The 23,209-nt window shown below is 48.8% G+C and overlaps 1 protein-coding gene across 1 annotated transcript in view; it reads left to right on the forward strand.

Moving 5' to 3' along the window:
* Window positions 1-23,209, forward strand: part of B4GALT1 (beta-1,4-galactosyltransferase 1) — a 63,735-nt gene that overhangs the window by 22,808 nt on the left and 17,718 nt on the right. The window contains exon 2 of the mRNA XM_003130680.5: window positions 12,456-12,691. Within this exon, the coding sequence (XP_003130728.2) occupies window positions 12,456-12,691 (236 nt within the window). The remainder of the gene's footprint in view (window positions 1-12,455; window positions 12,692-23,209) is intronic.

The following is a 23,209-nucleotide window of genomic DNA, read 5'->3' on the forward strand; positions in this document are numbered from 1 at the left end:
CCATTAGACTTTGAGCTTTGGAATTATTCTTTCAAGGAACAAGTGGTATTTGGTGAAGGTCTCTTTGATGTGGCAGTGTGAGGTTTAAGTGAGGAAATAGCAACGTTTTCATTAGGAGGTTAGGCTGTCCACTGCCATGAGGTCACAAATTATAGGCCAGAATCTGGAGGAAACTGATTTGAAATTGAGGGTGAAGGACATGCCTGAGACCATGAATCAGGTGCTATACCAGGAAACCAAAGGCATCCTTAGAGCCCAGAAAGGAGAGTGTTCTTGCCCTTGGTTGCCTTGGTTGTAGGTGTGTCATTAGGGCAGCAATCTAGATTCTCATGCATCTAATAGCAAGATGGTTCTCTGCTATTAGTTTAGCTTCTTGTAGTTGAACAAGTGTCATGGGGTCATCACACATTTGTGCAGCCTGTTCTGCCAGAAACCATCCCAAGTACGAAAAAGAATGGGACACAACTCCTGCCTCAAGGAAATGAGGGTCTGCTGGAGAAGCAGGCAGGAGAAGCATTTGAACCCCTTGAGGGTTCGAATATGGGCTTGTAAAGGTTGTAATGTTGGTTCTTAAAGGGGGTTTGTGAGCATATGGAACAGGGGCCAATTAGCCTGAGGGATTTGGGCAAAGCTTTGAAGTTCAAAGTTTGAGCTTTGAAGGAATGTTCCCTTACCCACTTCGAAAAGGCTTGTGAGTTAATTTATAAGAATATGCACTGGGAGTTCCCGTTGTGGCTCAGCAGGTTAGGAAACCGATTAGTATTCATGATGTTGGTTCGATTCCTGGCCTCACTCAGTATGTTAAGGATCCAGCGTTGCTGCAAGCTGTAGTCTAGGTCGTAGGTGCAGCTCGGATCTGGCGCTGCTGTGGCTGTGGCATGGGCTTCAGCTGCAACTCTGATTTGAACCCTAGCCTGGGAATTTCCATATGCCACAGGTGTAGCCCTAAAAAAAAAAAGAAAAAAGAATATTTACCATAAAAAGGGTCAACATAGGAGTTCCCCTGTGGTACAGTGGATTAAGGATCTGACATTGTCACTGAAGAGGCTTGGGTCACTGCTGTGGGGTGGGTAAAAAGATAAACGGTAGCTTGTAAACTTAAGATTGGAGAAGTGTTAGATATTCAGATGCTGCAGTCCAGCATTGCTATTACATCTGTTCCTTTGCAAAAACCAAAAGTGAAACAGAGCAACAATACACAGTAGTTCCTGGGTGTAAGTTGTTTTTCTTGGTGCCTCACTCTTTATTTTGTCTTATTTTATTTTATTGTCTTTTTAGGGCTGCACCTGCCGCATATGGAGGTTCCCAGGCTAGGCGCTGAATTGGAGCTGAAGCCACCAGCCTATGGCTTATGCCACAGCCACACCACCGCCAGATCCGAGCTGCATCTGAGACCTACACCACAGCTCACAGCAATGCTGGATCCTTAACCCACTGAGCGAGGCCAGGAATCGAACCTGCATCCTCATGGATATTAGTCAAGTTCGTTAACTGCTGAGCCACGACTGGAGCTCCTTGGTGCCTCACTCTTAAAGAGTTTCATGGTGGGAGGGAGGTGGTGATTAACAGGTGAGCCTGAAAACCTACATTTCTCAAAATATAGTCTAGGGACCTGCACTTATGAAAAGGTGGAGTTCTGGGCCCCAGACCCAGACTTACCGACTCAAAAGCTCTGGGGAGTAGGATGCAAGAATCTACAGTTTTACAGGCTCCCCCGGATGATTCTTCGTCTAGTCCCCAGTTTGTGAGCCTCTGCAATAGAAACCTCAGTCATATCTTGAAAGCCAATGCAATAAAGAAAAGGAGACTGCTTGGCCTTCGTTTGAAAGCTGGGTGGGAATTTAGTGGGAGAGGGAGCAGTGTACAAGCAAAGGCAGTTCCACTGAGGTTCCTTCCCGGCTGGGTCCTTTTCGGGTCATGCTTTGGAAGACCTACAATGTGTGGCAGTTCAGCACATGGCAGGGCCACTCCTCTCCCCAGAGATGGACGGAGGAGCCGCTGGCCCCATTGTACCTGACTGGTTCAGCTTCGCTTGGCCACCTGGGCTCTGCTCTGCAGACCTCCTCTAGCAGGCTTTTATTTTTTGAGTGCATACTTTGTTTTTCTCTGTGCCCCCAAATGCAGCGTTCTGAGACCACAAATGTTCTCTGCTTCCTGTTGAAAAACATTTTTCCTCCCTGGGTCTAGTAGTGGCTTGGATGGTGATCTGGCAGAAAGAACAGTGGGTGTTGAACTTGTGTTCTACATGCAGTGGACCCGAGACATAGCAAGTCAGCCTTTGGAATAGATTATTCCTGTTTTCTGGTCATGGAGTTGTATGTTTTGAAGTCTTATTTTGGAAGACACATCTTTATTGAGAAAGGAACGAAGGAGCAATCACTGTTCTTGTCCTTGGGTTATATTTTTAAATATTTACTGTTCAAGTTTAAAGATATACCCAAAGGTATAAAGAAAAATACCTTGAACATCTGGTTTAAGAGACAAATCATTTCCAGAGAGTTCCCTTTGTGGCTCAGCGGTTAACAAACCCGACCAGGATCCATGAGGATGCAGGTTTGATCCCTGGCCTTGCTCAGTGGGATAAGGATCCGGCGTTGCTGTGAGCTGTGGTGTAGGTTGAAGACACAGCTCGGATCCCAAGTTGCTGTGGCTGTGGCGTAGGCTGGCGGCTACAGCCCCGATTTGATCCCTAGCCTGGAAACTTTCATATGCCTTGGTTGCAGCCCTAAAAAACAAAAAGAAAAGAAACAAATCATTTCCAGTACTTTTGACACCTTTGTGAATTACATTTTATTTTATTTTAATTCATTTGGCTGCCATGTGGCATATGGAGTGCCTGGGCCAGGGATCGAATCCAAGTCAGGGTTACAACCTATGTCACAGCTGCATCAATGCAGATCCTTAACCTGCTGCTTTGGGCCGGGGATCAAACCCATGTTCTTGCTGCTACAGAGACACTGTTGATCCCCTTATGCCACAGCAGGAACTCCACGAGTTAGATTTTAAAACCTAATGAGAAATAGTTAACATGAGCCTTGAGCAGTCCCATCTGGTGGCTCTCTGTCCTGTGCTCTTCCATCAAGTTTTCTTGAGTTTTATAGACATCCTCTTGGTCACTTCTCTCAGTGGCAGGGAGAATAGCTGTGCACCATCCCCTCAGCTAAGATTTGTGGGCATATTCTGTGTCCATGGCAGCCAAGTGGACACTCACAGTTCTCCCAGAGAGGAACTGCAGAGAAACAAATCTGCTTCTCTGCAAAGCTTTTCTTGCCTCTGTTCCTTGGCTCCAGTGTTGACTCCCCTTCCTTTGTGCCATTTCAGCTGTTCCCACCATTGTCTCCCTCTCTGTCATTGTTTGCTTTGCAGGTCTCCCTCCCCACCAAGGGCAAAGACTTCTTAACCCAGCCCCACTGCTGCATGCCCGCCACCAATTGGCATGTGGTGTGTGCTAACCAGGTGCATGGTTGAATGGATGTGGTGCTGTGAGTTTTAATGGAGGTAGAGGAGAGTAAGAACCAATCTCGAGTGGTCCCAGAAGGCTTCCTAGGGGAGGTGATGTTTGAGCCGCGGCCACGTAGCTGTTGGATTGGTTATAATGAAGTCCTTGGGGAATTCTAGAGAGCTTCTCTACCCTGAAGGACTAGAGAGAAGATTTGGGCTGAGGCCCGTGCAGTAGACAGCGCTTCTCTTTTCTAGTCTAAGGGGTCATAAGGTGCATTGTGTGTTGTTCGGACCACGGTAGACAGCTGTTGTTCCCAAGCCTGGGGATTTGGTAGTGCCTGGCTCAGCTTCCAGTGCATATCTGGCCTTCAGAAAATTGGTACAGAGAAAAATGGCTCACCCACCTGTGCCTGAGGAACAGTACTGTGGTGGGGATGAGAGGAGGGGAAGGGATGCTTTGAAGAGGGGCTGCTATACCGTTACATCGGAGGCCTGGCCAAGGGAGGGATTCCAGCATCTCAACTTTTTGAACCACAAAGCTCTAGGCACTGTCTAGTTCCCAAATATATTAATTTCATGGCCCAGGAAAAAAAATTTTTAACTTGGAGGCTCCAACATCAAAATCCATGTGATTATTTCATAAAATAAAGGGGATTTTGATGTTTAAAGAGTAAGAAGCAGAATTCAGAGTTTCTGTTGTGGCTCAGTGGGTTAAGAACCTGACATAGTGTCTGCAAGGATGTGGGTTATTTTATTTTTTTTATTTTTAGGGCCGCACTCACGGCATATGGAGGGAGGTTCCCAGGCTAGGGATCTAATTGGAGCTACAGCTGCCGGCCTACACCACAGCCACATCTTCAACCTATACGATAGCTCACAGCAACGCCACATCCTTAACCCACTGAGCAAGGCCAGGGATTGAACCCTCAACCTCATAGTTCCTAGTTGGATTGTTTTTACTATGCCACAACAGGAACTCTGAGGATGTGGGTTCGATCCCAGACCTCGCTTGGTGGATTAAGGATCTGGAATTGCCACAAGCTGTGGCATAGGCTTAGATCCAGTGTTGCTGTGGCTGTGGTATAGGCCTGTAGCTGCATCTCCGATTGGACCCCTAGCCTCGGAACTTCCATATGCTGCAGGTGTGGCCATAGAAAGAAAAATAAAATAGAATATCGTTGGTGAAACTCCAAAAAAAAAAGGCAGCAGCAGCAGAATTACCTGCTGGCTCATCGAGTTATGGATCTAGCATTGTCACTGCTTTGGCTTGGGTCAGTGCTATGGCAAGAGTTCTGTCCCTGACCTGGGAACTTTCACATGCCATGGGTGTGACCAACAAACAAACAAACAAACAGAAGCATGCCATGGACATTCTGATACATTGATTATGTTGAGCTTAATGAAGGACCACCTACATCATCTTGACTTTGACCATTTTGCCCGGCTGGTGAAACATTGTCACCACCTCACATCAGGCCAAGGACTGTCTTGAACCATTGGCTGATCAGTTGGGAAGCAGCGACTAGATGTTCCAGCCTGTTTTGCTGAGCCTAGAAGATGACCAAGGGGTTCAGGCAGCACAAAAGCAAGGCAGGGAGTCTATGCGGGGCTGGCTCTAAATTCGCAGCACTTTAGATGGCAGGGCACGTGTGTGTTTGGGTTTGCTGTGCTGGGCAAGGGAGCAGTGGAATTTGTCTGAGTTGAGCTCACACATTGAAGTTATTGAGCGTCTTACACGCAAGGCCATGACCTAGACTCCCAGCCGAGAGGCCCACGTGGCAGGGTTTTAGCAAGGGGCGGGGAGCCCAGGACATGCTCACATCTGCTCATCTGCTTACGTAACCCTGCTTCCCAGCTCCCAGAGCCAAGAAAACACACAAGCCGGCCCAGCGGGGCCCAGGGCCTGTGGTAGCACACGCCATGCGCCACACAGCAAGGGGGACTTGGCTCAGCTTGAGGACTGTCATGAAGCCTCAGGCCTCTGCTTCCTTCCTGTGCCTCTGCCCACGGCCGCGGCCATGGCTCTGAGACCTGCTGGCAGGCCTGCATGGTGCTGGGCAGAGCTGGTCACTGGCCTTCTGGACCCTGAACCCTCTGGACTTTCTTATTAGGACAGAGCTAGGTGTGCCTCGTGGCAGGAGGTGTGCAGGGCCCGCAGGTGGGCCTCCCAGCTGGCACTGAACCCCAAAAGACTTTCAGCCCCAGGTCTGGAGCTGCCACGGTTGCTGAGCACAGACTCATCTCAGGGGCGTGAGCTGCAGGGTTCACAGCAGTGGCAGCTTCACGAACAGAAGTGGGGAAAGAATTGCCAGATTGAGCAAGAGGGGCAGGATGGGGGTCAGCATGCTCCAGGTGCTTGGAGACACAGAGGGTCGTTAGAGGGGCACAGGGAGGGTTAGGGGGATGAGAAGAGGCTGTTCGGTGATCAAACTCTGCATAGAGCCTTTGGGACAGCAATTTGTTGAACAGCCTTGATCCAGGGTAGTTTTCACGTAGGTCCTGCCTCATGCTTAGCAGGGAGCTCCTGGAAGTCAGGAGCTGTCCCATCTGTCCCATCACCTCCCACCTCCCCTGCCTGGTACACAGAAAGCATCTAGAAAGGTTTTTTTTTGTTTGTTTTTGTTTTTGTTTTTAGGGCTACTTCTGTGGCATATGGAAGTTCCCAGGCTAGGGGTCGAATCAGAGCTGCAGCTGCCAGCCTATGTGAGTTCCGACCCTTGTCTGTGGCCTGCACTGTAGGTCATGGCAATGCTGGATCATTAACCCACTGAGCAAGGCCAGGGATTGAACTTGGATCCTCATGTCGGGCTCATTTCTGCTGAGCCACAGCAGGAACCCCTCTAGAAAGTATTGATTGAAATGAATTGAAAGTGGCCTTGACACACCACAGAAAACATTTACATTAAACCCTTTGGAAGAGACTCTGGCTTGATTCTTGAGTAAGTGCCCATGGATGGATTGTCATATGCTGTTAGCACCTTATATGTGTGAGCATGTGTGCGTGCGCGCATGAATTCCTGTTTTCTGTGTGTGTATGTGTTCTGGGGTTGGAGGGAGAAGGGAGATGGAAGATGGACCACCCAGATTATCAGCTCCCATGATTGGGTGGACAGTGTTATCAGTTGCTGAAGGTCCTCTGGAGCAGAAATGAGTTTGGTCTTTGGTGGTGGTGGTGGTTAAATAAGAGTCCGTTTGAGGTCCAATCCCTGCAGTTTACAAATGGGAAACCATCCTGTGAGCAGATGGTACTTGCTCAAAGATCTTCCAGCAAGTCACTGGTAGAGTTGAAAACTGAGGCCCAGGCAGCCTTTCTCCTGACCAGAAAACTCTACCTCAGGACCACCTTCCTGGAACTGCGTAAGGGGCAAAATTTAGATGCTTCTAGCCTGCAGGTGCCTGCTCCAGGGAGGCTGGGCAGACCAAGTGTGAATTCCTGTTTTCTGGGTGGGTTTCAGAAGGCGTGAGAAAGCTGGCAGGGTGACAGTCCAGATGACTCTTGGGTTCCTGAAAATCGAGTTATGTTTAGCAGCACCTTCAGAACCAAAGGTGGGGCGGGCTGGGGATGGGGTGCAGCTGTTGTGGGGCCCTCTGAAGTGAGAAGGGCTCAATGATAGATCTTTTTTTCATGTTTTTCACAAGTGCCCCGTGCAGCAGGGCCTCCCAGAAGACTTTGCCCAAGGTTGGAGAGCTGAGCAAGCCAGGTCTACCAACCTTGTGGAAAAGGGCTATTTCCATGAAAGCCCCGAGGCCAGTGAAGGTGGGAGGTCCAGCTCCCTGCTGCCCAACTTGTCCAGTAAGAATCACCTGGTCCTTGGAGTTCCCATTGTGGCTCAGCGGAAACGAATCTGACTAGCATCCATGAGGACTCAGGTTTGATCTGTGGCCTCAGTCAGTCGCTGAAGGATCCAGTGTTGCTGTGAGCTGTGGTGTAGGCCGGCAGCTGTAGCTCCAATTTGACCCCTAGCCTGGAAACCTCCATGTGCTGCACGTGTGACCCTAAAAAGACAAAAAAAAAAAAAAATCACCTGGTCCTTGTGATCTACACAGGTCCCTTCCAAGATCTACTGCATCAGACTCTCTAGGAGAGGGCCTGAGAGGCCACAATTTTAGTGATTGTCTCACTTGATCCTGATGATAGGTGTGGGGAAAACTGGGCCACGTTAACCCCTTAGTTCTGGAGCATAGTACTACTCACCTGAGGGCACCCAGGGAGGCTGGAGCCAGGTCAGCAGGAGTCACGTGAGGGACTCATCTTTAAGGCCTCTGTTCCTCCAGAAACGGAGGTGTGTGGCCAGGGAGGGATCAGAGCTTTTGGGCCCATGAAGACCCCCTTCCTCCCCCAGTGGGTCTGCTGTCTGAGCTCTGCAGGAATGAGGAGAGCCAAAGGACAAGGCCAGGGAGTTCCGCTTGTGGCTCAGTTTTGATTCCTGGCCCTACTCAGTGGGTTAAGGATCTGAGCTGTGGTGTAGGTTGCAGACTTGACTCAGATCTGGAGTTGCTATGGCTGTGATGAAGGCCGGCAGCTGCAGCTCCGATTAGACCCCTAGCCTGAGAACTTCCATATGCCACACATGTGGCCCCAAAAAGAAAAGCCAAAAAAAAAAAAAAAAAGGGCCCAAGCCCCCAGGGGGTGCCCCACTCCCGTGAAATAACTGCTCAGCACCACCAGCCCCCTGGAAGAGCCCCTGCAGCCCAGAAAAGCTGCAACAAGCTCGGCCAGACTGTGAAAAGATCCGCCTACATTCTCAGGCTGTCCTTCTGAGTTGGGCTGCCCTAGGGAAGAGCCTCTTAGGTTCTCAGTGACCCAGATAGCTGCTCCAGCCCCCAGGGGGTGATGCACCCCTGAAGAGCAGCTGCCCAACACCGCCAACTCCCTGCAAGAACCCCACAGCCTAAAAACACCAGAGCAAGCTCTGCATGACCAAGTGAAATCTGCTACCATCGTGGTGTGGACCTCCCAGTCCTGTCCGCCCTCAGGAAGTCCTCCTTTGCTTCAAAGAAACACTGTTAGCCCCATCAACACTCCAGAAAAGCCATACTGCCTCAAAAAAGATTGACCAACAACGCCAGCCCTCAGGAAATATTCCACGGCAGTGACAAGGCAAACACTGCCCGATAATGGAGAGTACAACTCCCTTAGGAGAGAGAAAACAACAAGCAAGATGAAGAAGCTGAGAAACCACCCCCAGTCAAACCAACAGGAGAACTCACCTAAAACAGTCAACAATGAAACAGATCTCTGCAGTCTGACGGACCTGGAGTTCAAAACACAAATAGTGAAAATACTGAAGGAATTAAGAGAAGATATGAACAGTAATGCAGATACCCTCAAAAAGGAACTAGAAAATATAAGGAGGAGCCAAGAAAAACTAGAACATTCATTTGCAGAGATGCAAACTGAACTAGGGGCAGTAAAAACCAGAAGGAATAATGCAGAAGAACGAATCAGTGATATGGAAGATAGAATAATGGAAATCACTCAATCTGGTCAACAGACAGAAAACCGAATCAAAAAACTGGAAAGCAATATAAGAGACCTATGGGATAATATAAAGCGGGCCAATCTACGCATAATAGGAATTCCAGAAGGAGTAGAAAAAGATAAGGGAATGGAAAATATATTTGAAGAAATTATTGCTGGAAACTTCCCAAATCTAAAGGATACTGGATTCAAGATACAAGAAGCACAGAGGGCCCCAAACAAACTGAACCCAAACAGACCCACACCAAGACACATCATAATAAAAATGGCAAAAGTTAGTGATAAAGAGAGGATCCTCAAGGCAGCAAGAGAAAACCAGAATGTTACCTACAAGGGAACCCCCATAAGAATATCAGCTGATTTCTCTACAGAAACACTACAGGCCAGGAGGGAATGGCAAGAGATATTTAAAGTGCTCAAAGGAAAAAATATGCAACCTAGAATACTCTATCCAGCAAGAATATCATTTAAAATAGAAGGGGAAATAAAAATTTTTCCCAACAAACAAAAACTTAAAGAATACAGCAACACAAAACCCAGGTTAAAGGAAATATTGAAAGGGCTTCTCTAAACCAAAAAGAAAGGAAGGAAAGGGAAGAAAAAAGAAAAGAAAAAAAAAAAAAGAAGAAGAAGAGGAAGAACTAGGACTGAGGAAACTGCAATCAGAGAGCAGTCACTCAAATAAGCCAGCATACAGATTTAATCATGAACATGCTTCAAACAAAATAAAATTAAAAAGAAAAAAATAAAAAAGAGTCATCAAAACCATAAAATGTGGGCAAGGGATGTCAGGAGGTAAATAACCCTTTTTGTTTATATGTATGTCTCTCTTCTTAATTTTAATATAGTAATGAAGTGTTTGAACTTACAGGACCATCAGGCTAAAACACACAATTATGGGAAGGGGTTAGCATACTTAAAAAACAGGGCAACCACAAGCCAAAACCAAATATTGCATTTGCAAAAAATTAAAAAAAAAAAAAAAAAAGGACATGGTCAGATTGGGGCTTCTGGTCTCCCAATGCAAAAGTTTGCCATTAAAGGAAAGAGGGAGGATATTTCTGGCAGAGAAAGGTGTGGACCTAAGCATGGTTTATACGAACTGGGAGGGAGGTAGAGCTGAGACTGCAGGGTATGGTTGCGAAGCTCAGAGTCTTAGTCCCACATCATCCAAGACCACAGCCTTAGAGCCACTGGAGGGTTTTAGCAGAAGAATGATATCATCAGCACAGCGTCTCAGAAGAAAATGAACTAATGGGAGCAGGCCCTGTGACAGTGGACCTGGGTCAGCCTCAGAGGGAGGAAAGCTGTGTGGCATCCTGGGGATCCAGAAGAGGAGAGAAGAAGCAGCAAGTCCACACCTGCTGATGGGCAAGAGGAGCAAGAGTCACAGCTTCCTTTTCTGGGGCTGCCTCATCTCGGGAGGGTGCGTGATCCCTCCAGACAAGAGGTGCTTGGAGAGCCACATGCTACTGATGAACAAACTGGGGAGTTCCTGTTGTGGCTCAGGAGGTTAAGAACCTGACACAGTGTCCATGAGGATGCGGGTTTGATCCCTGGCCTCACTCAGCAGGTTAAGGATCCGGCGTTGCCGTGAGCTGTGGTGTAGATTGTAGATATAGCTTGGATCCCACATTGCTGTGGCTATGGTGTAGGCAGGCAGCTGCAGCTCCGATTCGACCCCTAGCCTGGGAACTGACATATACCACAGGTGCAGCTGTAAAAAGAAAGAAAAACAAAAACAAAAACCAGGCGACGTAGGGCTACACACTGGACCTTGATGGTTCTCACCAGCATGTTTCGGGTGAACTCGCTCTGGGTTTGTGGTTAGCGTCTGGCCTCTGCTCGGTAATGTTGTTTCCTTCCTTTGTTCTTACAAACAGTTTGCTCCATAGGTGAAGCTGGTTACACTAGAGTAATGGTTCCCAAAGTGTTCATTGATAAAATGGTTCTGTGGCCAAATAAGTTTGGGAAATGATGGGTTAGATCAAGTGGAAGGCGTTCCTGGACTGCACAGCCTCTTAGAGCTTTGGTGTGTGCATCATGACTTTGCAGAAGCAAGATGTAGTCTGCAAGCTTCCCAAACTTATTTGAGAGAGGATGTGTTCTTAAGCATCTTACTGGGATTAGTATTTCCTGAAACCCACTTTGAGAAAGTCTGACCTGCAGGGAATGCTGGAGGCCTGGGTTCAAGAGTTGGCTCTGTCCCCAATTCCCTGTGTGTTCCTGGGCCAGTCATCTTTCTCCTGCCCTCACCATGTGTGCTGTGGGAGGGGTAGTGCTCAGACGTGGAGAAGTATGTCTTAGATGTGTGCCTTTCTTAGGCACACCTGTTTCTACTCAGGAGACAGTGTCTTCCGTGCCTATTTCTGCATCTTGACTTTTGCCTTCCCTCTCCTCCTAACCTGCTGCTACCTCCAATTATACCATCCTCATCTCATCAATTTTTCCTCTAGGCCAAGAACTCTATTACTAGCTTAGTTCTCTCATTTGGGGCCATGTACTTCCGGCCCAACACCTTTTTTTTTTTTTTTTTTTTTTTTTTCCGCTTTCAAGGGCCACCCCGAGGCATATGGAAGTTCACAGGCTAGGGGTCTAATTGGAGCTGTAGCCACTGCCTACGTCACAGTCTCAGCAACACCAGATCCGAGCCACATCTGCAACCTACACCGCAGCTCATGGCAATGCCAGATCCTTAACCCACTGAAGGAGGCCAGGGATCAAACCCGCATCCTCATGGATGCTAGTCAATTTTGTAACCTGCTGAGCCATAATGGGAACACCTGGGCCAGCAACTTTGGAGTCACTCCTGACTTTTCCTCCTCCATTCCCTACTTATACTAAACATTCTTCTTTGATGTTCTTTCCCCTGTGTCTTCTCTCTGTTCCCCCTCAGTTCCTCCAGTCCCTGCTCATTTCATCTGTGCATTATGACCCTTCCAGAGACATGGGTTACTCATGCCACTTTCTGCTGCCTTCTGATTTCAGACTTATTTCCTTGGCACTGACCTCCCCTAAACACACACACACACACACACACACACACACATACACACACACTCTCTCTCTCTCTCTCTCTCTCTCTCACTCATTCACTTTCCCTCATCGAGGTTAGGTTCAGAGAGATGATGTAAGTCATTTGGCCAAGGCCACACAGCTGGGAAGTGGCAGTTAAGTTTCGACCCCTGGATTTCTGAGAAAGTGATTTCTCAACCTTAAAACATCCTGTCAGGAAGTCTGAGCAGGAATTACTCCATTTCCATTTTTCACTTGAACAACATAGAGTCTGAGGGGAGTCGGTTCTGGGAAGGCTTCTGGTTCTGGGAGTGACCAGCTGTGTGGTTTGCTTGGTCCTGAAGGGTTTTCTGGGATGGTTGGTCATGCTAGTGATGGACATTGTCCCTAGTGCTGAGTGTGAGTGCCGTTTCCATGGCCACACTGCCTCCCAGGAGGAGATGCTTCCTGTGGCAGCAACCTGGGCACCTGCAGAGTCCTGTGGCCTGATGACTTCTCCTTCCCTCCACCTCTCTAGTCGGCCCCATGCTGATTGAGTTTAACATGGCCGTGGACCTGAAGCTTGTGGAGAAACAGAACCCGGAGGTGAATATGGGTGGTCACTACACCCCCAAGGACTGCACCTCTCCTCACAAGGTGGCTATCATCATTCCATTCCGCAATCGGCAGGAACACCTCAAGTATTGGCTGTATTACTTGCACCCAATCCTACAGCGTCAGCAGTTGGACTATGGCGTCTATGTTATCAACCAGGTGAGGTCTGGGAAGATGGAGGGAGGGAGTGTGCGTGTGAGAGTATGTGCATGTGTGTGTGTGCGTTCCTGTGCACTCAAATATGTGAGAAATGAGGGGTGAAGGAAAGGAAGTGATTTTTTAGACATCTGGCATTTTGGGCATCTAGCATCTAGCATAGAAGTTTGATACCTCAAGTTTATCCTGAATACCTAAATTCACATCTTTAGACTATCACCCTCCAGGCGATAGTCTAACTTCTAACATCTAACTTCTCTATATACCAAATTCCATTGAAATTCATCTAAAGAGACAGAGTATGCCCATTTCTAAAAGGCCTCATGTCCATTTCATCTCAAGATAAACTCTGGATCTGCTTGTAGTAAGTTTGAGTAGTAAGAATATTGGCAGTTGACAGCTTGCATCAAAGTTGAGGGACTCTGTGACCTTCCTTGGACCAGAAGAGAAGCTGGAAACAGCAGAGTATCCATCAACCATTTCTGAGCACTGCTGGGGCAAAGTGCTGCAGAGAAATTAACTAAAGAAACCTAAGTCCCAGGTCCAGCTGTCCTGAAGCTTCCATCCCCACTTATGGCAAGCAGAACCATTCCAGGGAACAATTTTCGAATCATGTCAAGAATTGAAGCTCAGGGTAGGAGAGCAGGAGCTGGTCAAAACCCCTAGAGGCTGTTGAATCCCTTGGCCAAGGGAGACAGGGACAAGGGCCCCAAGAAAATCTGCAAGCAAGTTAGCCAGATAGTTGGGGGCCACCTTAGAAGACTATTTGAATCGTGAGAGAGAACAGGTAAATTCCCTGCAAAATTCAAGCCACTCCAACAAGTATTTGTTTAAGAAAAGCTCTGTCATCAAGGAACACTCGTTTGATGCCAGTGAGCACATGTTGATCGTGGCCAGGTTCAGGAGCCTGTTATTAAAACAGTGGCAGTAAGCACCTGGAAGAGGAAGCCACTGTCACCAGGAGCCAGCCGGGATTAATAAGAACAAGCCACACCAGCTGCATCTCCTTTCCTTCTTTGACAGTTGTTATACCAGTGGGTGAGTGATATGCTGTAGACACCACGTCAGCTCTTATTCATCAAGGTGTCTGATGGCCTCCCACACATCTACCCTATGGTCTGAATGGTGTATACATTAAGTTAAAAGACATAGTTGGGTAAAGAGTGTAAAAGGGAGCTAGTGATGGGAGTTCCCGTTGTGGCTCAGTGGGTTAAGAACTCGACATAGTGTCTGTGAGGCTGCTTTGATCCCCGACCTCACTAAGTGGGTTAAGGATCTGGTGCCTCAAGCTGTAGCATAGGTCACAGATGCGGCTCAGATCCGGCGTTGCTGTGTCTGTGACGGAGGCCGGCAGCTGCACCTCTGATTCAACCCCAAGCCTGGGAACTTCCATATGCTGCAGGTGCGGCTGTAGAAAGAAAAAAAAAAAAGAGAGTTAGTGATGATGTCGAGTTTTTAAATTTAGGTGACTGTGGTTAAGAAAGACTGGGTTGGGGGTGTGTGTGTAAAAAAGCTAACGTATAGAAAGATTATATTTTAGATGAATGTGTGATTTCCCTGTTCAGTTATCAAGTCGAAACAAATCCCAGACCAGTAAAATTGAAACACTATTTTAAATTCCTATGACATGATTTATATAGATATTCCCCAAGTTTCAAATGACAGATGTCCAAGTGCTATTTGCTCCTGCCTGCTCCCGATCCAAGTTGGCAGAACAACTAAGCAAGGCAGCTTGGACCAGTGACACCTCTGTGTTGGCTAACGCTGCCTAGGACAGAGCTTCTCCAGGATGTGCTTTCTGAAGTGGAGATCTGAGGCCAAGTGCATCTGAGGTGTGCTGGAATGAACAACACAAAGCGGGTTTCATCCTGCAGAGCCTTCAGCGTGCTGGTGCACATTTCAGCCTCCAGAAGGACTCAGCATGCAGTGTTTCCTGAGCTTGTCTGACTGGAGAACCATTTTCCAAGAATTATCTCAAGTGATGAGTGTTCTGTGAATCAAACTTTGGGGAAAGCGGGCCTGCGTTGGCATCCTCTCCCCTTTTAACTTGCCCTAGGATGCTGAGAAACACCCCCTCCCTTATCTTTTCCCACCTGTATCTTAGCACTGGAAAAAACTAGTTTTTTAAACATTTACAGCTTTTATTCTCTAGTCTTATCTGTATCATTGTCTTCCCCTCCCTGCCCTGCCCCAATCATAGCTTTTTGCTTCTTTATCTTTTTCCTCTCTTCCAAGGGTTAACTTTCCACCTTAGAGAATCATTTCCTTTTTATCTCCCTCCCCTCCCCAGCTAATCTCATTTCTTCTGCTGCTTTGCTCTCATTATTTCTTTGGGAAAATAGAATCTGACTTCCAGGTAGCTAAGTCATGAAAAAACTGGTAAGTCTGCTCTACCTTTCCAGTAAAGACTATCTTGGATGGGATCTATAATAAAAAGTGACGATAGGAGTTCCCGTCGTGGCGCAGTGGTTAACGAATCCGACTAGGACCCATGAGGTTGCGGGTTCGGTCCCTGCCCTTGCTCAGTGGGTTAACGATCTGGCGTTGCCGTGAGCTGCGGTGTAGATTGCAGATTCGGCTCGGATCCCGCGTTGCTGTGCCTCTGGCTTAGGCCGGAGACTACAGCTCCGATTCGACCCCTAGCCTGGGAACCTCCATGTGCCGCGGGAGCAGCCCAAGAAATAGCAAAAAGACAAAAAAAAAAAAAAAAAAAAAAAAAAAGTGACGATAGAGGAGTTTTCCATGTGGTGCAGATGGTTAAAAATCCAGCATTGTCACTGTTGTGGCTCTGGTTATACCCCTGGTGTGGGTTCTTTGATACCTGGCCTGGGAATTTCTGCATGCTGTGGGCGTGGCCAAAAGGGGAAGAAAAAAAAAAAAGGTTGCTAGGAAACCTAAGCCTGGAAAGGAAAGAGATGGGAGGGGAAGCATTTGGAGTGCCCTCCACCTACAAATTAGGACCTTCCTGTGTTCTCTGTTTTACTGCCCTGGTAAGGGTACAGGAGTTCAGAGCCTCTGTCTTGGGCTTTGTGTACCATTTGTTGGGCAAATAGGCCTCTCAGTGTCTTCCTGTCTCAGACACTCTGCTGTCATTTTGATGCTCAATCACCCGTCCCCCCACCCATTTAAGGTGAGAAAGGATACCTCATCTACAGTGGGAAGGGCCCCTGAGACATCTAGTCTAAGGGTTCTCAGGTTTTTAAGAACAAAACCTCCTTCTGCCCCATTAAAATGCTACACAGTTGGGAGTTCCCACTGTGGCTCAGTGGAAACAAACCCAACTAGTATCTATGAGGATGTGGGGTGGGTTTGACCCCTGGTCTCGCTCAGTGGGTTAAGGATCCCGCATTGCTGTGGCTGTGGTGTAGGCCAGCAGCTGCAGCTCCCACTCGACCCCTAGTCTGGGAACTTTTCATATGCCACGAGTGCAGCCCTAAAAAGCAAAACAAACAAAAACTACTATGCAGTGCCCCCTCTGCAGAGGGTCACAATGGTTCTGTTCTACTTGAAGTGGGGGCCATGTCCCCATCTCTACCCCTAACTCCCCTTCAGTCTTTGCTGGGATTCACATGGACCCCCAAGGCCGGGTAGTGTAAAAACTGCTGTTTTGTAGTGAGCAAACTGAGACTCAGAGAGGAAGTGACTGGGCATAAGCAGCAGTTGGGCTGCAGCTCAGAGCCTGGTCCCCCTCTCCTAGGGCCCTCCCCATGTGTCAGCGCTAACTCCCTTCTCAAGGCCATTTAGTCCCTCCCTCAAAATCCTTCTCAAAGCTGAGTGTCCAGGGCCAGGTGTGAGATCCAGGCTCAGGCTGTCTGGGCTTCTGGCTCTGCCACTCCCCAGCCCAGTGACCTTAGGCTTGAGTCCTTCAGACCTTGGTTTTTCTCTTTGGCGGGAGGGGACAGCTTTAAGGCTTTAATCCTTAGCACATGAGGCTGTGAAGCAGCTGGCCCATGGTGAACCCTAAGTAAATATTAGCTACCCCAACCCGTCTTCCCACCTATTTCCACTGCCCTGGACTATGGTGATAACTCTTCACCACCTTCCCCGCTTTCTGCTTCACCCCCACTTGGTACCAGCACCGAGACCCTCCCTCCCAATTTTGTGGCTCTGTGGGGTTAGAGGATTGGAGACCTAGGGACCATGTCAAACCCACCACCTTTCAGAGGAGGGTTGTATCTCAAGCTGCACATGCAAGGGCTTTTTTTTTTTTTTTTTTTTTTTTTGGCTTTTTTAGAGTTGCACCTGTGGCATATGGAAGTTCCCAGGTTCCCAGGCTAGGGGTTGAATTGGAACTGCAGCTGCTGGCCTACACCACAACCACAGCAATAGGGGATCTGAGCTGCATCTGCGACCTATACCACAGCTCACGGCAATGCCGGATCCTTAACCCACTGAGCGAGGCCAGGGATTGAACATGCAACCTCATGGTTCCTAGTCAGATTCATTTCTGCTGCAGCACAATGGGAACATCCTAAAGGGCTTTTTTGCCTTGGGCTTTTGTGGCACCTACCCCGTCCACATCAAGCTGTTAACCTCTCCCTCTGGTCTGGTTCTCTCCAATCACCATAAAAACTTACAACTCACAAAAAGTGGGGCGGAGGGGAATGGGGAGGCTTTACCAGTTGAGATGGAGAAGAGGCAGCACTGCTGTCAGTCCACAGCATCCACCCTTCCTCCTACCCTAGCTGGCCAGTGTCTGAACATCCCGTTAGGGATCTGGCACGTCTGGGACCTTGGCTCCGACGAGGATATCGAGATGTAGTAGATGGGAGGGGTTCACACCACTTTTCCTCATACTTTAATTGGAAAAGGAAACTATAAAACTACCAAAGGTAAAGAGAACACAGGAAGCCACCTGGCAGCCCTAGCCCTCAATAAGAAACGCCGGATGTCGGTGAGAATAAGCATCATCAGGATTACCAAACAGGTGAGGAACACAGGCCCAGCTGGCCAGGTGGGTGTGTGACAACTTTGGCAGCCCTTGGCCTCTGAGCCAGTGCCCAGGATCCATCTCTGATTCTGTTTGTGGATCCCCTGGGACCTCTGATCTCACTCGGCTGCCTGAGCATTTCTGACCACGTCATGCCCTCTCTAAACTCGTTAGCATGTCCCCTTTGCCCACAGACAAGGGTCTAAGGGGCTGGAAGGCTGAGCCTGGCATCGGACAGGGGCCACTGCAGTCCTCCCTACCTCCTGCCACTTCCTCTCAGGTGTCCTTCACAGCCTTGGCCACAGCCACACTGCATCATCCCAGAGACAAGCTCTGCTCCCCACCTGGCACCTTTGCTTCCGCTGCATCACGCCCCCTCCCTGTCCCCCCTTCCTGCCTTCCCTTCTGTCTCCTGGTTGCTCTCTTTCTGGCCACTGTGTAAGACCCTCCCCAGCCTTACAAGCTCTGTGAAAGCCTGGAGTGGAGCTGACCTCTCCATCGGCTTATGCTTTCTAGGCCACGTTATGCTTTTGAGGGAGGGATGAGGCTGATTCCCTGTGTGGGTGCTCCCCACCCTGTGGTCTCTGGACTCCAGGCCCTCTGGTCTCTGTGACCATGTGGCTCCATGCACCATCAGGGTTTGGAGCATGGAGCTGCTTCCTGTGGCTCCTGCCTGATTACTGACACCCACTCTCAGGACCCTTTGCTCCCAGTTCTCTGGCAAGGTCTGTGCCTCTTAGAAGTGAAGGCTTCTGGAGTTCCCATTGTGGCTCAGCGGTAACGAACCCAACTAGTATCCATGAGGACATGGGTTCGATCCCTGGCCTTGCTCAATAGGTTAAGGATCCGGCGTTGTCCATGTAGGTCACAGATGCAGCTCGGATCCGTGGTTGCTGTGGTTGTTGTATAGGCTAGCAGCTGCAGCTCCAATTTGACCCCTAGCTTGGGGACTTTTATGTGCTACATGTGTGCCCCTAAAAAGGAAAAACAGTGAAGCCTCGATTCCCCTCCAGGCCAGGTCATGATCCTTAGGAAAGCGCATGACCAACACCACCCCACCCCCTCCCATCCCGACCTGTCCACAGGCCTCTCCCCAAAGCTCCCTGCCCCTGGTGGACCATGGGTGACCTCCCCCTTCAGGAAAAATGCAGAGCACCTCCTTTAGCCCTGTGGTCGCTGATGGTCATAAAACTTTATGATCTTTTGGACTGAACCCCTTTCATGGTCTCACTTTGAATATTGACCCCTTTTGCCCCCCTAGAGAGGCAGTGGGATACTCCCCTTGTTCCTGCTGAGGGAACACTCCCAGAGGTGAGCAACTTGCTAGGGTCCCCTGATGTCCAGGTAGCAGAGCTGGCATTTGGACAGAATTCACCCAAGGCCTAAGGAATGCCTCGCCCTGCCATGAGCTTTCCTCACACTGGGGTACAGCTCATATCTACTTGGCAGTGCTCCCTGTGAGTCCCTCTGGGGCATGGGAGGGAGGTAGCAGCTTGGGAGTAACAGCCTCAGAACCCCCTGGGAGGCTTGTCCAGTTGTCATGGTAACAGGTAAAACCTGGCCTGAAAGAGGGACCCAGCTCCTGCCTGAGGAGTCGCCATCTCACTTTGGAATTTTCCTCCCTCTTCCTTTTCATCTGTACACTGTCAGGAGGTGGCTCCGGGCTGATTGTCTGGGACTGCGTGTGGGCAGATTTGGTGACAGTTCTTTGGCATCCTTGGTCAGAGTATCTGTCACCACACCTTAGCAGCTTACCTCTGTCACCGGGCCAGGCAGCTGGTTTCTAAATAAGGCTAAGACAAATTAGAGGGAAGCAGGTTCCTGAGTCCACCCTGCTGCGGAGGACAGCTGCCTGGGCCTGAGGCCCCCTCCTGCTTTCGTTTCCAGCTTGATCATGTCTGTTTACCATCCCCCATCCCTGCCTTCCCTTTCCTGCCTGAGCTGTCAGTGCCCAGATTGATGTGTGCAGGAAGGGGCCGGCCAGCCCTGTCCTGCAGCAGCCCCTTCCTGTGGTGCTGGAACCTGTTGGGGCCTGGGGACCAGGAGGGTTGCGGGGAGGCTGGGGGTATCTGTATCTCACTGCTGCTCACATGCTGCCCCAGAGATTGGTCATTTCCTTTGCTCTGTGTTTTTCCCTTTCTCCTTCTGTGGCTTCACTCTGGGTCTCCTGGGAAATGTGTCTGAGGACTTACAGGTACTTGCAGAGCTGGTGAATTGCCTCCCTGGACATTGTTCTGGGAACTGTCATTTTCTCTGCTCACCATTGACTTTGCAACAGGGAATGACAACTCGTTAGGGATTTGCCTTTGCCCTGGAATGAGAGTGGTCACAGCCTGGACGTTTGCCACTCTTCTTTGCATCTCTCCTTTGCAGCCATCCTTGTTTCTTTTTTCTTTTTCTTGTTCTTTTTTTTTTTTTCCTTCTAGTGGGGGCCTTTTGCTTTTACTTGTTAATCCTGTTTGTAGCAAAGCAAGCTGAAGGAGGACCTCCTCTCTGTGATCTGCTTCTTGCTCTCCACCTACCTCCTCTTCTGTGCCCTTCACCTCCTAGAGAGAGAGAGAGAGAGAGGAATGCCGACTTAACTACTGCTGTGACTACTGCTGCTGCCGCCGCCACTGCTGCCACCCTGGTAATGTCCATGTGCCCCCAAATCCAACGCAGAGCCCAGGCCCTGCTGGTCAAGGGGAAGCCGTGTAAATAATCCTGAGAATGTGCCATCCCAGAATGTGCCCTGGGGTCTTCTCTCGGGCAAGGCCGTGGCCTCTGTGGGCTCCAGGGTTGCTGGAAGCCAGCCTGCTATGCAGAGACAAGAGACTTTGCCTTAAAATTAAGCCACAGTTGAGCTCATACTGTATGTGTTTATACTTTTGTATCCCGCTTTTTTCTTAAATTCCTTATTATCAGCATCTTCCCATGTTATTTCATAGTCTTCATAATCATCACTTTCCATGCCTTCATGGTAGATGAGCATGTAGTTCTACCATAATTAACATAGACATTCCTCTATTTAGAAGGCATTTAGATAATTTCCACTTATTCACTAGCATAAATAACATTAAAATGAACATCTCTGGGTCTGCAGCTTATTCTGTGTTTGCCTATTCCACTTTTAGAATCATTTCCCCAGGCTAGAAGTTCCTTGGTGGCTCGGTGTGTTAAGAATCCAGCGTTGTCACTGCTGTGGTGCAGGTTCAGTCCCTAGCCTGGGAACTTCTGCATGGCATGGGCACAGCCAAAAAAAGAAAAAAGTCATTTCCCCAGGCTAGATTTTCAGATACAGGACTATGGGTTTAGAAATGGTTTAAACATTTTTATGGCTCATAATATAAATAGCCGAATTGTGGAGTTCCTGTTGTGTATCCATGAGGATGTGGGTTCGATCCCTGGCCTCACTCATTGAGGTAAGGATCTGGCGTTGCTGTGAGCTGTAGTATAGGTCACAGATGTGTCTCGGATTCCCTGTTGCTATGGGTGGTGCAGGCCGGCACCTGCAGCTCCGATTCAGCCCCTAGCCTGGGAACCTCCATATACTGCAGGTACAGCCCTAAAAAGCAATAATAATAATAACAATAATAATAATAATAATAATAAGTAGCCAAATTGTTTTCTGAAAAAGAAACCTTTATTTTCTAAGTGTTTTTCTGCAGAAAGTCTTAGTGCCTTGAGCCCTGAGTGAGAACCAGACATCCTGCTGTGGCTGCTTTGGAACTGGGCTTTAAAACTGTTTTCTGGAGTTCCCATCGTGGCTCAGCAGAAATGAATCTGACTAGTATCCATGAGGACACAGGTTTAATCCCTGGCCTTGCTCAGTGGGGTAAGGATCCAGCATTGCCGTGAGCTGTGATGTAGATTGCAGACACAGCTCAGATCTGTTGTTGCTGTGGCTGTGGTGTAGGCCGGCAGCTGTAGCTCCGATTCAACCCCTAGCTTGGGAACCTCACAGGTACGGCCCTAAAAAGACAAATAAATAAGTGATAAAACTGTTTTCTGTGTTTACAGAATTCCCCAAAATCCCTGTTGGCTCAGTTCTCTCTGAAGGGAACTTATAGCTCTGACCTTGATTAGTCCAATATAGGCCAAGGATGTGCTCACCCTTGTGAGTAATTATTTTGGCAAACAGAACCACCCCCTTAACTCCTGAGCCTGAAGGGCCCGTTTCCTTCACTCACTGGGAGAAGTGCTGAAGTCTCAGATCCAGGTTTTGTTAAGGGCCCTGTCCAAGCTCAGGGCCACCACATTATCATGGTTCAAAACCAGAGGCCCAGCTGCTGAGAAATCATGGGTGAGTGGGTATTAACCCGCCACAAACTCAGCATTTGCATAATCTCCGTAATTCTCTGGGATCACTTCTCAGCCAGCCTGTCTACCATCCCAAGGCCTACAGGTCAGTCCTACCACAGGACGGCCCAGCGGAGTTTCCTTTGCTTTCCTACCACCCACTCAGCCTAGGTCTTTCTTCTTGGAATCTGAGTAGGCACAAAAAAGCATGCAAGAGGGTGTGTTTGCAGGCATTTCTACTGCTTGCATACCTGCCTCTGGATCTGTGGGCTTGAGAGTCTGTGAGTTGCTGTAGGTTTGGAGGGAAGGGTCGCTTTGTGATGGGCTAGGCGTATGTACAGGAGCAAAACTGTCTCTCCCATCACATAAAAATTCTGATTCTTGGGTGAGTTCCTGTCATGGCTCAGTGGTTAACAAGCCTAACTTGAATCCATGAGGATGCAGGTTCGATTCCTAGGCTCGCTCAGGTGAGTTAAGGATTCAGCATTGCCGTGAATTGTCGTGTACGTCACAGACACAGCTTGGATCCCGCTTTGCTGTGACTGTCGTGTAGGCTGGCAGCTGTAGCTCTGATTCGACCCCTAGCCTGAGAACCTCCATATGCTGCGGGTGCAGCCCTAAAAAGCAAAAAAATTCTGATTCTTGGTAGTTCTCGTTGTGGCACAGAAGAAATGAATCTGACCGGTATCCATGAGGATGCAGATTCAATCCCTGGCCTTGCCCAGTGGGTTAAGGATCTGGTGTTGCCATGAGCTTTGGTGTAGTTTGCAGACGCAGCTTGGATCCCGCATTGCTGTGGCTGTGGCGTAAGCTGGCAGCTATAGCTCCGATTTGACCCCTAGTCTGGGAACTTCCATATGCCGAGAGTGCAACCCTAAAAAGCAAAAAACAAAAACAAAAACAAAAACCTTTTTCTTGGAGACTCTTCCGGGTTGATGTTTGCAAGTCATTGCTTCTGTCTCTTGGTGGAGGAGGGGACAGGGATGGTCAGCCCCCAAGCCATCACGGTTGAGGGACATGTTCACTGGTATACACATGTGGGCCTGACATCCAGGGAAGCCAGGGCAGTTTGATGAGTCTTCTAGAGACTGTTAGAACTTGGCAAGTGGGGGAGAGTGAGGCTTTCTGTAGTTGGTCATCTGTGCCCTGTTACAATCAGGGAAAGCCTGCTTTTGCCTTCACCGCAGGATTTGCCTAGGGATTAGACCAGATTCTGCTATCTTAAAGCCCCACAAAGCCTGCTTGCAAGTGCAAGGCACAGGCCCAGGGAGCAGGTGAGGCATGAAATGGGGAAGTGAAACTGTTGTCTTAGT

The sequence above is a fragment of the Sus scrofa genome, chromosome 10 (assembly GCF_054392235.1).
Source record: "Sus scrofa isolate SSC_HxYL_T2T_F1_AM1 chromosome 10, Sscrofa_HxYL_maternal_Yorkshire_Landrace_v2.0, whole genome shotgun sequence".
In the NCBI taxonomy this organism is placed as follows: Eukaryota; Metazoa; Chordata; class Mammalia; order Artiodactyla; family Suidae; genus Sus; species Sus scrofa.